This window comes from Strix aluco, chromosome 20 (genome assembly GCF_031877795.1).
Source record: "Strix aluco isolate bStrAlu1 chromosome 20, bStrAlu1.hap1, whole genome shotgun sequence".
Classification (NCBI taxonomy): Eukaryota; Metazoa; Chordata; class Aves; order Strigiformes; family Strigidae; genus Strix; species Strix aluco.
In genome coordinates, this window is record NC_133950.1 from 13,794,333 (window position 1) to 13,807,762 (window position 13,430).

Sequence of the window (13,430 nt, forward strand, 5' to 3'; positions counted from 1 at the left end):
GAAATGTATGTAATAATTTTTTAATACAGTGAGGATTGGGAACTTTGATCTCTATTTTTTTTGGCTGCTAAATGGTAGTAAGGCTATTTATATGAAAGGCTTACAGAATTATTACCACGTGAAGGCAAGTGCTACAGCAGAGATCAGAACCCTGTGCGTACTTCCACTGCTTTTCTAATCATTGTTGCCATTATCAGATTGCACTTACAAAATGAGAAAAAATAAGATGCGGATCACATAAGACATCTATGGCACGTTGGTGAGTAGAACTCTAACCTCATATTTCTGACACCTGTGCTTCAGGCAGCAAATCATAATTCCTTCATAAACTGATACTATTTATGTATAGCCAGGAAAAATGTGTCTCTGGCTTTAGTCCAGGTGGACACAGGTTGGGATATATCAAACACCAGAATTCTGGTGTCTGAAAATCCTACAAGGCAAAGTATGGAGTCTCGGTAGGAGCAGCTTTCCCTGCGTCTAAGTCAGAGACAAATTATTACCTAAGATTACAGTGTGGCTAGTAGCCATTGGAGAGGAAAACAGGAAAGCGCTCCAAATTCCACTAAACTCCAGAGAAAAAGTCCCCTTGTGTTCACTGGGAGAAGCAGTGGGTTTGTGGTAGGATCAGGTATGAAAAGGTTGCCCTTCCTACCTTGTGTCTGAAAGGCCACGGCAGCAAAGCATCGTAGTCTCCCTTCATGACAACAAAGAAGAGGGACACGTGGGTTCCTTTTCCTGTCCCATCCCCGTTCAGATAAACCCTCAGACAGACCTTGTAGCCATACTTTGCAGTGTAGAACGCTGAAAATCAGAACTCTTCATTAGTAAAGCCTCCTTCAAAAAAAAGACATAATGAGCGCTCTGGTGTATGGGAAAAGATAGCGTATGACATGTTTTGCTATCACAGAGATGAGAACAGACAAATCAGTACACCCTGGAGATTACAAGCAATGAAAATCCAGCGGTTGGAATCCTTTTAGTGCCTCATGCCTCGGTGAAAATTACCTGTTATTAGCCACACAAGCATATTTTACCTAAACAAATTACTTTTCACATGGGAAATAACTGCTGCGGAAAGCCAGTCGGTACTGTCAGGCACCAAGCTGCGGGTTAGACGAGACGGATCCAGCAGATGTCCATGCACGGAGCTGCGGCGGAGGGGAAATTGCTAAACGAAAGCCCAGAACAGAACACAACTCTGGAAGAGCACATCACGGCTGCCCTGAATTACAGGCAGGAGAGCATGAGGGCTTTGCAGAAACAGCGTCTTAGTTTAAGGAGCTATTTTAAACATGAGCAGAAAGAAGCACCATTCTAGAGAAATCAGAGGGTTTTCTAAAGGACTGGGGTTTCCTAACACACGTATACGCCATGTGTTTTACCCGGTGAATACAAACTGACTGTTCTTCCAGTCACAGAGTCTTGTAACTTCCTGCCAACATCTGTTATTTTCCACAGAAAGACCCCATCATAGGAAGCTTGCTCAGAGAACAGAAGACTCTTGTGAAGACTGCTCAGGCCTGCATCCTTCTGCGTCAGGCACCGGTGCAACTCTGCAATCTAGAAAAAGCAAGTCAGTTCTCAATCCACCCCCCTCTCCACGTTGCTGTGCTGCAGAAGTAGCAGAATCGTTCTGGAGACCTCATGTTCCGGAGGATCTCCTTTGATTTCTTTTTAAGTGACAGTTATGTGTCAACACAGAAGGCAAACAACTGGATAGACGGCTGTTTGGTCCTCCGGGCATAATGCTGCTTTAAGAGGATCAAACAACTGTCTTGCTTGCTCACAGTCTGATCATGGCGAATTCTGAACATTTAAAACTTTCAGTACTATCTAGGTACCTAATTCAAATTCCTGTGTCCATCCCTGTCCTGATCTCTACACCACCTCTCTCTGATATGTGTTAAATATTTGTTATCAATAGAACAAGCACACAGACAATGCTTATCGTAACTATTTACCTTCAGTTCAAGGCCTCGTATTATATTTTGATCGAGTTCACTCTGTCTCCGAAAGGCTGTGATTTCCAAGTTAGAGGTCTCCACCTCTTTATTGAGCACTGACACAATATTCTCAAATACATGTAGCTTATTTTCTAGCTCAGAAATCACTTTCTCCCTCACAAGTTGTTGCAGAACAGATTCATCTTCAGAAACAGAAGATCCAGGAAAACAGTCTACTTCCAGATCCCCATTGATTTCCAGCCCCCCTGGGATCTGCAGATCAGAGATGCTTTTTCCTGCACCATTCACATTCAGCTCTGAGTGTGGGATGGAACCATTTGCAGCTTTGGCAGCAGTGCACAAGCTTGCCTTCAGTTGCTTTATGTGCTGCAGCAAAAGCAGCATGTGGGCCCCAACTGCAGTTTTTTCATGCTCCTTTATCTTCTCTTTACTTCCCTGTAAGAAGATGACATCGTCAATACACTCGGTACAATCACCGTAAGTGGCCTGGGGCCAAACCAAGCAATGATCCCTTTAACTTCTTGGGAGAGACAGAAGTGGAAGAACTGCAAGATACACGTCCAGCCACACGGCAGCCGACTCTGAGAGGAGACGCGGAGAGAGGAAAACCAGCAAGCCCTCCAATGATCAGTTTAGGCTATGTGTTCACATGTGTACACATACTACATCAAAAGAAAACAACTGTCTACAATTTCTGTATTAAACAGGATGCCAGGCAGAGTCCCAGCAAGATTCTCAAACAAGCCAATATTTAATACATATACTGTGCACAAGAGATGAGGCAAGATAACAAATGCAAACTAAATGCAAAGAAGACCTGTTACTGTTTTAAGAGGCTGAAAGGAATATCCAAACCAGAGTAGAACAGCATATCTGATAAACCAGCAGAATTGTAATAAACATCTCTTTTTACCTGAAGTGAACGCACAGTGCAGGATACAGAACATCACTGGATGAACTGCACCTTACACAGTGTAACCATGGCAGTTCCAACATCACCTCCGCTGGTCTACTAAAAGTGGGTAGACTTTCCCTCTTTTCTTAACGATAGGTTTAAATCAAGGCCTACTACCTTGAACACAAAGGCTGGCTAGACCAAAGACACAGTGCTGAGCTCCACACCATCCGAGACCTTCCTGCAGGCAGCCGTTTCACTCACCCTGAATGAACAGCCGACTTCAGAAAAGCGACATCCATCCTTGTTGATTAAGGGTGTAGAGTGGTTCTGTTGGAAAAAAGAAAAAAAAAAAGGAAATAAAATAATCAAATACCAATTGAGACGGATTCTTTTATTTACCTACAAACAACTAGGCTGCAATCCCAGCAGCTATAAATCAGGTTAGTTCAAGGCATTACCACAGCTTAGGGTGTCCAGCTTTAAAAATTTGTTGGTAAATCAATCAAGAGTGTGGTTGATTGCAAGTTTCTTGCACACAGCCTGGTCGTTAAGTGTCCATCTAAGACTCCCTAATGATGTAACATAATTTAACAAACCACAGTGATCCCCTAGCAACAACTTCTCATAAATAAGATGCCAACAAGCGAAGTGGCCCACCACAGCAGTGAACACCCCGCACAGAGCCACTCCAACCTTCTTCCTGCTCTTTGAGAACACACAAAGCAGCTGTGTCGTACAGCACGTCCTGGGAATGAACGGATCTATCGGGCCAAAACCTCTGACTGACATTCAGACTTAGTCCTCTTCACAGCCAAAAGTATGTCTCTTCAAATACGCTGTTATGCAGCATATTCTTCTTTTGTTCCTGTGGGTCTCCCTGAGTATTTGAAAGGAAAAAAACACTTCTCCATTTTTGTAAGATTAATTGAGCAATTAATTTAATAAGGTTAGCTGTGGGAGCGGGGAAGAGAAGGTAGTCAGCAGAGCTATATCGGGATGTAAAAAGTGCCCAGATACACCACGGTATCTCAAGATGTTCTCAGATCTTCATTTAATCTAAATGAACAAGTGATACTTTCATTAATTTAAATAAAACTGTATGGCATTCACTCATCTTTTACCTACCTTCTCCTTCGATGGTGTGTCTGTTTGCACATGGTTTTGTTCCTTACATAAATTGCCTTCACATGAATGTTCCTGTCATTACAACAAGAAGAATTCAGTACATTATTAAAATCACCAAGCATCTTTATTTAGGAGTCTTTGAAACAAAGCTTGTGCTTGGGAATGCTATTCCCATTGTACAGAAACTTGGGGATTTGGGAGGTTTTTCTCAAGAAATTCAGTATTATGGAAGAAGTAGTTTATAAGCTTCTTGCTTTCTTCTTGGAAGGAAGATTTAAGCAGGAGTAGAGGAAGGAAGGGTAACTTCCCCAGGAGCACTACAAGCTCCACAACACATGGTGCAAAATCCTGTACCCCTGTCCAGAGAGTGCCTGCTCTGTGCCTCACTACACAAGAGGCTGCAGAGTTCTCTGGCTTCTTTTTAGAGGAAATAACGTTCAGAAATTTGGGAGTAAAGCACATCTGCTAAAAGCGGGTGCTGCTGTCCCCTGTACAAGGAATTGCAGACTCTAAGAGGTTTCTCGAGCTGATTACTCTTCTGCTCAGCCTAGCAGGCGTGTTCAGCGACGGATCTCCAGATGCAATACCTGTTAAGTGAAAGTACAAAGCGGGATCTTTCGCTTAGGGGGCCCAGAGCTTTTGGAAACTACTTACAGATGCTTTGCAAGGTCACCCTGGGAAATTTGATACAAGACTGGCAACGTACACGTCTTGCCAGTTCAACCCATAGTTATGTGCATACACATATAGGTACACACACAGATATACGCAATGACATGCAGATGGACTATAGAACAGAAAGCAAATATACAGGAAACCCAAATATAAACTCTTCTTGCATTGACTTCATATAGTTTCCTTAATGTGCAGACCCTTCTTGCATCCTGCTTATTAATATTTTGAAGGCTGGAATCCAAATTTTCCATCATGATGTGCTAATGCAAAATGCATTACCGCTACACGAGACTTCCTGCCATTTCTGGCTCCAAGAAGGGTAAAGTAATCCTCCTGCCACTGGTTCATACAACTGTAATATGTGTATTTAACACTGCAACTGTCAGCTTTCAATTCATACTGTTCAGGGGGGCTGCCTTTAATCTTTATGAACGCCTTTGCATGCCAGTACATTTCCTATAGCAGTCTAGAAATTTTTTGATAAAGCCATTCCAGCAACCTTCAAGTCTCCCCTGCAAAGAGTCCTGAGGTTTCTCTTTCGATCCTCAGAAATACAGCCATAGGTTTTTCTCACTCTCTAACTCATTTTTTAATAATCTGTGTCTTAGCTATTGCACAAAGTATGCCTTTATTTTCTTCCTTTCTGCTATTTGACTCCTTCAGGTCACTGATTTCTTGAGAGGGAGAGGGGCTGGTGAGAAGATTCTTTAAAATATGGAAATGTAAAAATCACAAGACCAATAGCTGGCTAAGATGGAGACAGTGAGAACAGTGCCCAAAACTTACTGTTTGCTCCCAGAGGATTGTGAATACAAGCAATACACAAATAATCAAAATTCTTATGCCACGTAACTGCAAATTTAATAAAGCCCATCATGTAACCAGCAAAATTCCAATTTTACAAACACTAAAGCAGGCAGAGAAAAATCAACATCTCAAGGTCAATCCCCTGCTTGGTTGCCAAGGTTTCCTAACAAAAAAATTAATTAGATGATAGCTAACCGGAATGAGTGGGAGGAAAACAGTTCTTCATTGCAGGAAAATGAAGCCCGCTGAGGTGGATCTGCGGTATCACAGACCTCTGCAAAGAGAAAGGTGCTCAGGGAACACTCATGCAGCTCAGGTTTCCTCCTCCAGCCTGTCTACTGCACTTACAGAAGGCTGAAAGGGATTAAGTGTTGCCACCTTCTGGTATTTACTGTCTCTCTGAAACGTACACTGGATTTAGCATTGGTAAAACGTGCCTGCGTCCAGATCTTCTCTCTCTGTAAGGAGCAAGATATGAAGAGCACACACAGAAGCTTCCCAAGAAGCATGTTTTAGCAAGAGCACCTTATTCTTACCCCAGAGGGACTGTTACCCCCATGCTGAGTAAATCCTACAGCTCGGTATTTGGAAAGGCAGAAATTTGTGACAGTTAGGGCATGCAGAGCTGTCCACCTCTATTTATGTCAGGCTACATTTTTGAGATATTCACCCTCCTGCCACGTAGGTCTTATATCACTATGCCCCCATTCCAGGGCAGAACTCCAAGGCTGGCAATTATTCTCTTTAAATCATCTGGAGGGAAAAGTATTCATTATGTTACACCCCAAAAGAGCATTGCCCCAGCAACATTTTCTGTGCTAACAGAGCCCACAGGATCAGAAGTTAGGTGGGGTTGGGATGAGAGCGTTTTCAGAGCTTTCCAATCAAAACACACATAGCAGTGTTAGCAGATGTGGGGCATCTCTCATTCATGCTGCTATTGCTTTGATCCAGGAGTTTTTTTATTACAAAACCTCCTAAACAACAGATGATGCACTTCCATCACGAGGCTGAGAAGTGTGCCACTGGAGCTGTATCTTCAGCAATCTCTTCATATTAGAACAGATCATTTTCTATCACTTTTGATCTGCCCCACCACACCATTTCCTCCTTCAGCAACTCAGAGGAGTTTCTGTTAGTTCACTTTATGCCCTCAGACCACTCCCAGAATTTGTACTGTGCTGCATCTACAAAAATGGGTAAAAATAAAGAGCCCCTCTTAAGTTAAAAATCTGCAAGTCAGTAACATAACGTTGCCCTGCTGTCATAACTTTGAGCATCAACTGAGAAAGTAATTACTTTCAGGAAAGAATGGAATAGGTTTAGTAACACAAACGTAAAAGTTTGATGATCAACTACATTCTTGTGTAAAAAAAAAAAAAAAAGTTGTTTTAAAGAGGATTTTGAGCAAATGCTGGGGCCAGACTAGTGTTACCCTGTATACATATAGGGAATATGCACATATATTTTGCAAGTCCCTGTCACAACAGTGGGAAACACAACTGAAACATAAAAAATATAAATATGTTTAAATAGTTCCTGAGAAATTTCTGGCAGATTCAGAGCATGCTCTTTCTGATCTATATGGACATGGCTGCTAATTTGGAGAATTATACCTCATCATATCTAATAGAAATACTATCTTTCAAAAGCCTGCCTTACAAATTCGTGGCAGTTTTAGTTTGAATAAAAATCCAGCCACTTTCAAGATCTCTTCCCCGCCAATGTCTGTGTTCTTCTGCTTCTGACCTACCTCACACTGGGGCACAAGCTTTGAGACAGGAGCTAAAACATGGGCTGCCCAAGCCCTGGATGAGCCCACAGATATTTCCCTCTCTGTTGTAACATCACAAGCAGCTCAAATACAGCTCATTTTTCCCTCCAACACATGCATGGAAAAATTAGCAGACTCAGGAAAATTAAATATTCTCCAAGTGCACTAGCAGTCATGAAATCAGGATGAAAAATGTCACAACAGATTATTCAAGCCATTAATATAAAGCCCTCATTTGAAACAGAAATGTTCTTACTTGGTATTCGCTACTGGATAAGCTCCGCTTACACTTCTGACACATTGTCACATTATTAACACATCCATTTTCCAAATGATCCGCGAGTTTCTTTCGCATCACCATGTGTCCACAACCAGTGTGACAAGGAATTAAAGCATATTCACATAAGCTCTGATGCTCCTGGAAGTAAAAAGTTATAAACCGAAATGTAAACTGCAGATACACATTTACCTATAAATAGTCTCCATTCTGCCAGCCTAGCCCTTTGCTTTGCATTTCTTCTAAGCTTGGGTAAAGTCCCACTCCACAACGTTACCGAGATTATGGAGAAAAATTCACCAACTTCGCTGGGGCTTTTTTGTTAATTCTTAACTTTAAAAAAAAGCAACATACAAATTTTGATAAATGCAAACATGGGGTATCCCTTGAACTGTGTCTCTCTAGTGCTTTTGTTTGAATATAACGTCATCCTGGTCCCAGCTTTTTTCTTTGTGTTAGAGGTTCCCTAACTTTTAGCCTGGGGTTTTTCGGGGTTGGTGTTTTATGGGGTTTTGTGTGGGGTTTTTTGAGCACTGAGACCATCCTGCTCTAAGTGGTAGGATGAATATGGTTAGTCTGCTGACATCTCTGCATAGCATAGAAGAATGGACATCTGACACCTTCTATGCAACAATTAGGACACAACCCTTTCCTACGTTCAAACTGATTTTTAAAATGGTTTCTTTTCACTATTTGAATCCTCTCATCTCAACAAGGAAAAATATCAGCATTACTTCTTTCATAACTACATCCAACAGGTCTGCTTTCCGATTCTTAAAAACACTGTATTTCAATAAAAACTATTTACTCTGACCTCTTTTACCGAAGCTTCTGTAGGCCCCGTGTCACAACTGATTTTATCTTTAAAGGGAGATGGCTGTCCCCTACAGAACAGGCTCGGAAATGCCAATTTCAATCACACGCCCAACTCTCAAATTAATTTTGCCACGTATTCATGCTGAGAGGGGCTCCACTTCTCCAAACTGTGAAGCTAAGCAAACTGGGTAGATTTTTTCTTAAAGAGGAATACACTCAAATAGAAAATTTGTGTAAAATTAGCAAAGAAAAGGCAGCAGCACCTCAGATGCTTATCAGATACGCATTCGTACATGGCACACAGCAGACTCCCTGTTATAGATGCAGAAAGACCCTCTATTCCTACACCAGGGGACCAAAGGAACTGCTTTAGTATCAGAATTATCTGCATTTTTTCCCCGTTCTAATTTGCATGGCAGATTCACAAATCTTGCCCATTTCCTAGCGCATTTCATATCAGTCTGAAAGAATGATGAACACATTCAATCAATAGGAGTCATTTATGCAGGAGGAAATTATTTCTCTTATAAAAACATACTAAGGATATTGCCCATAACAATGTCCTGGAGACTGAAGTATTCTGGTCTGGTCTGTCAAAACCTGCCTGTACCATCCTTGCATTTAAATAATAAGTAAACCTACTGGAAAAAAAAAAAAATCACAGTTGATGTAAATTTGTGCAACATTAATTTCACAATCATTCAGGATGTTCTGGATTTGGTCAAAGCCCTACTAAACACTGGTAAGTTTTTAGATACTCTGTTGGTATAAATCATGATACCTTCACTGATTCTATGACATTGCACTAATTTGTGTTTGCTGAGAACCTAGTTTCCTTGTCTTTCTGTCCCCATTCAAGTAAGAGTGCGTGTTAATTTAAATAAACTGCCTTTAAACATACTTCAAAATTTTTCATGATACCAGACCAACTGCATCCAAGGGTCGCACAGTGTACTTTGAGTTCAGAAATCTCTTTATTAATGGCAGCATCACCAAAAGCCTGGAAAGTAAACACAGTAAGGTAAAAAAACACTGGTCAGAAAGTACTCCAGCACACATTTTTGACATAGGAATAAGGTGACTGTGTCAAAATTTCAGATAAATCCCTTATTTTTAAAATTTACTGTACTGCCGTAAGACTCTCTAACCTAGCAAGTTAATCTTAGTGTAGTAGAAGCCCAAATAATTATTAAATCATTTCTTTCTTGCGGTTCAAAAAGAAACTATCTGATGTGATATAAATTTACTGAAAATATGCCTAGCCAACTACAGCTATTATTTTAAGTTTCTTTTCACAGAAGCCTGAAATATGTCACATGCAATGCATGTGCTGACAGGACCCCAACTATAGAGTGCTGCCATGTGCCACTCTTAATGAATGCATTTCATTATTGGGGTCATTAACACCTCTTAAACGTGCTGAAGAGAGGACTTGAGACTGTTCTGCAGTGAGAGTACATTTCTCAGACCATGGCTGTTTCCATTTAGTATGGCACTGTGTACTAAAGAAATGTAAACCATATGTGAGTGGGCTTTTTTTTTGCACTACGTAGATTTTTTTATGATGTTAACCATGAAAAATTGTACAATTATTATGTAAATTATGAAACACTACACACTTTTAATATTACATCTTACACAATCAAAATAGGTATACTGACACCAGAACAAGCCCTGCTACATGTTTTTAGATACTCTGTTGGTAAGTACACAATACAGAGGACTGCAGATTTCCCGTGTAACAACACAGAGCAAGGCAAGAACTGGGGCGGGGGGGCTTTAAAAATAGAGAGAGGAAAGTATTTACAAATGATGTCCACATTTCAATAAAGTTACTGAAATCCTAGACAACAAGCTAAAATAAAAAAAAAAGCGCAAACAAAATTATGAGAATCAACACTCCTGATTGGGTTTTTTTAATCTAGATACAAGATGTTTGTACTTACCTACCTTTGCCACATTAAATCACACAAGCAGCACAGCTGAATGGTAACCATGAGATACATTTCTATATGCAGAGTCTCACAGAAACTCATTTCCTAATCAAAACCTGCAAGCAAAGTCCAGAACTTTGCAGACAAGTTGCAAACAACTTCACAAACAAGGAATTAAAAAATAATCATGTAGGTTGTACAAAAACATGTATGGCTCCATCTGCATATATGGAAGAGTTTAAGTAATAAGCTAGCAATCAATGTACAATTAATGAAAGCATACCAGCCCCACCCTCTAAAACATTCTAGTCTAATTTGTGAGCAAAATCAAAGAAAAGAAATTCAAGTTATCAAGCGCATGGTGACTTTTTCCCCCTGTGTCATAAGAGAAAAACTCAAGGAATTTCCTGACATTACAAAATAGATCATTTAAAATATATTTAACTACAGGGACAGTCCCAGCAGTGCATGGGTTTCTTACTGCTATGTGCATGCCCTGTGCTTTTTGTTTCACATTTGCAGTTGCTAAATCATTATGGACACTACTCAGGTAAAAAACAAGGCAGGAAATCCTCATCTCTTCTTTTATCTGCACTGGTCACTGCTTCGAAATACTCACCTGAACCTCTGTCCTCCTATCTGGGAACCTGAATTTGCACAGAACTTCTTTAGGGACCCGAGTCAGACCCTCATACAGTAAATGAGATGACTCTCACTGACATTAAAAGTGCTCTGGGTCAACCAGAAGGAAACAGAAAATATTTCTCTCTGATTTGATATATTGTAGTTGCATATCTCCTCTCTTTCATTTTAGCTATTTCAAAGGAAACGTTGGTGCAGGGGCTGCTGATGTCAATCACAGGTGGCTGTCGTGGCGCACGTACCTGCCCGGACCCGCCTGTCCCAGGGCTGGCTGTGACACAAGTGGAGGTCCCCTGCGATGTGCTGTCCAAAAACCACTGCCAGATGCACTCTCCTTGGCCCTCTGACCCTCACAACATGTATCTTATGGCTTCTAGCTACGGGAGGACTCTGCTCTGCAGCTCACGTGGTCAGGAAGACCAGTTAGCAACAAGTTTAATGAACAGATCAACCCGAACAAAAGCTATCCAGGATAAATCCAGCGGGTTTTTTTCCTCTCCAGCTAAGGCTGGCCCTCTGCAGCTGAACCAGGACCTTCAGTCGTTCTAACGCAGCCAGAGAGGGGAGAGCCACAAAGTGGTTTGTGTTCAGTTCAGAGCAGAGAACTGTCCCCTGAGCCAGGCCCATGAATGACAGCAGACAGGGTGTGAGCAGAGGCTTGGGAGGATGCTCCCACTCTTCTGATTTCAGTGACAGATGCAGATGCTCGGTAACTGATACTGATGAACAGCACCATGATAAGACTTGAAGTGTATTTTGCATAGGAAAGGATCATAAATTAAAAGTGTAACAGGGAAGGGATGGGAGTTACCACAGGAATTGCTCATGGGATAAGCTAAGGCAAATACACATCCAGATAGGGCCTTTCTTTTCCTTGTGTAGGTATCTTATTTAACATATAAACACATAAACAGTGTAGGAAAATAACATTAAGCAAAACCACAGCAAAAGATAAATCAGAGCTTATCAGGAATAGATATAAAGAATAAACCTGCTCAATGATCTTCATTATTCGTGTTGTTTACAAACTCTGACCATTTGTTGTAAGTTGATCTATACAGGCAGATCCTTACGCCTTTGTGGTGATTGACTTCATCTGGACTCTCAACAGACAGAAGAATCTGCCCAGGCAGATCAGCTTGCAAGCGTGGGGCCCTGTTTACAAAAACCCACCCACAGATTTTGCAGAAAGTCCCAGCAGACTTAGTGAGAATCCCACAGCAGAGAAATGCCAGAGTTATAAGAGAACTGACAGCATAGAGTAAGAAGTTCATAAGGGTTTAGCTGTACCTATCTGTGGTTACATGATGCGTGAAATTCTGTTACTGGGAAATTTATTGCAGAATTGAGGATTTTTTCTGAGATATTACCAAGTTCAGCATTAACTGAAGATTCATTATTTTGCTGCAGCCACTTCTTAAACTTCATCTTTTACTTCACTGCCAGCTGCCTATTGGGTTTCATTTTTCCCTAAAAATTCAGAATGTGTGTCTCCCGGTATTCCTGCACGTAATCAGAAAGGAGGGAAAAAGACAAGCTGGAACTGAGCCCTGTGGCCCAGTTTGTACTCAGGATATAGAATAGTGCAGCGGTCTGCCTGGAAAATCACACAACAGCAAAAGAGATCTGCACCGTGAAATTACAGATGAAACATTTGCCAGCACATAGTTTTTATTAATTATTATGTTCAGCTCTCTGTTTTCCACTATTTCCTCCAGATACCCTGGCTGCCAAAATATGTCCTAGGCAATTCAGCCAGCTAGCCGACACTCTAGCTTTTTTTCTTAGGAATGCTCCACCTGTAACTTTGGTAACGTGTTTGAAGGGTACAGAGAACCATGAGATTGGAAAATCCACCAGGATACTTATTAAGGATAGTAAGTAACAGCTAAGACATATTATTACAAGTAGGAAAGCACCAGTTACTTTGAGACAATAAAAAGTTAATTATATAGAAGGGGTTTATATTGCAGAACCTGACAGACTTGGAAAGTCCTAAGACTGCCATAATACTTTTTCAAATAAAAAAATGTGGGAAATCCAAATGACTAAAGCATAAGTTAAAATGTGTAACTATCAGTTGCTATCACGTTTTATATTATTCCCTCCTAAACTGTAGTCCAATGATGATTAGAGTAGCCCAGAGAGTGACACATGATGAATTAATGAACTGTGAACTACAACTTACCCTTTCTTCTGCCAACAGGCTTCCCTCACTTAAAGTGCTTGGATCTTCCTCTTTACATTTCTGGCAAATCACATTTTTATTGTTTCTGGAACAAAGAAAGAAGAATGAAATAATATCAGTTGGTGTACTGTAGTTTAGGAGGTCTTTGGATAGACACTGACATAAATAAAAACATGGAAATTGTAGTTTCCAGAGTCCATAGTCCTTGTTCATTAAAGGGCCAATTCTTGAATAACAGTGACATCAAAAAAACCCTGCTGTTCTATTCCTCAAGACTAGAACTGGGCTCATAATCTTATTTGTATTTCACCAAAATTAGAGCAGCCT

At 40.8% G+C, this 13,430-nt stretch overlaps 1 protein-coding gene across 4 annotated transcripts in view; it reads right to left on the reverse strand.

The window, feature by feature from the left end:
• TRAF1 (TNF receptor associated factor 1) overlaps nt 1-13,430 on the reverse strand; it is a 32,340-nt gene that overhangs the window by 2,635 nt on the left and 16,275 nt on the right. For 3 of the 4 annotated variants that reach the window (XM_074846147.1, XM_074846149.1, XM_074846148.1), the window contains 8 exons: nt 13,104-13,188; nt 9,241-9,339; nt 7,503-7,664; nt 3,991-4,062; nt 3,127-3,192; nt 1,965-2,402; nt 1,386-1,563; nt 656-804 (listed from right to left, as the gene is read on the reverse strand). In XM_074846147.1, the coding sequence (XP_074702248.1) occupies nt 656-804; nt 1,386-1,563; nt 1,965-2,402; nt 3,127-3,192; nt 3,991-4,062; nt 7,503-7,664; nt 9,241-9,339; nt 13,104-13,188 (1,249 nt within the window). Of the gene's footprint in view, nt 1-655; nt 1,564-1,964; nt 2,403-3,126; nt 3,193-3,990; nt 4,063-7,502; nt 7,665-9,240; nt 9,340-13,103; nt 13,189-13,430 lie in introns of those variants that run through there. The other variant, XM_074846150.1, reaches the window with a different exon arrangement.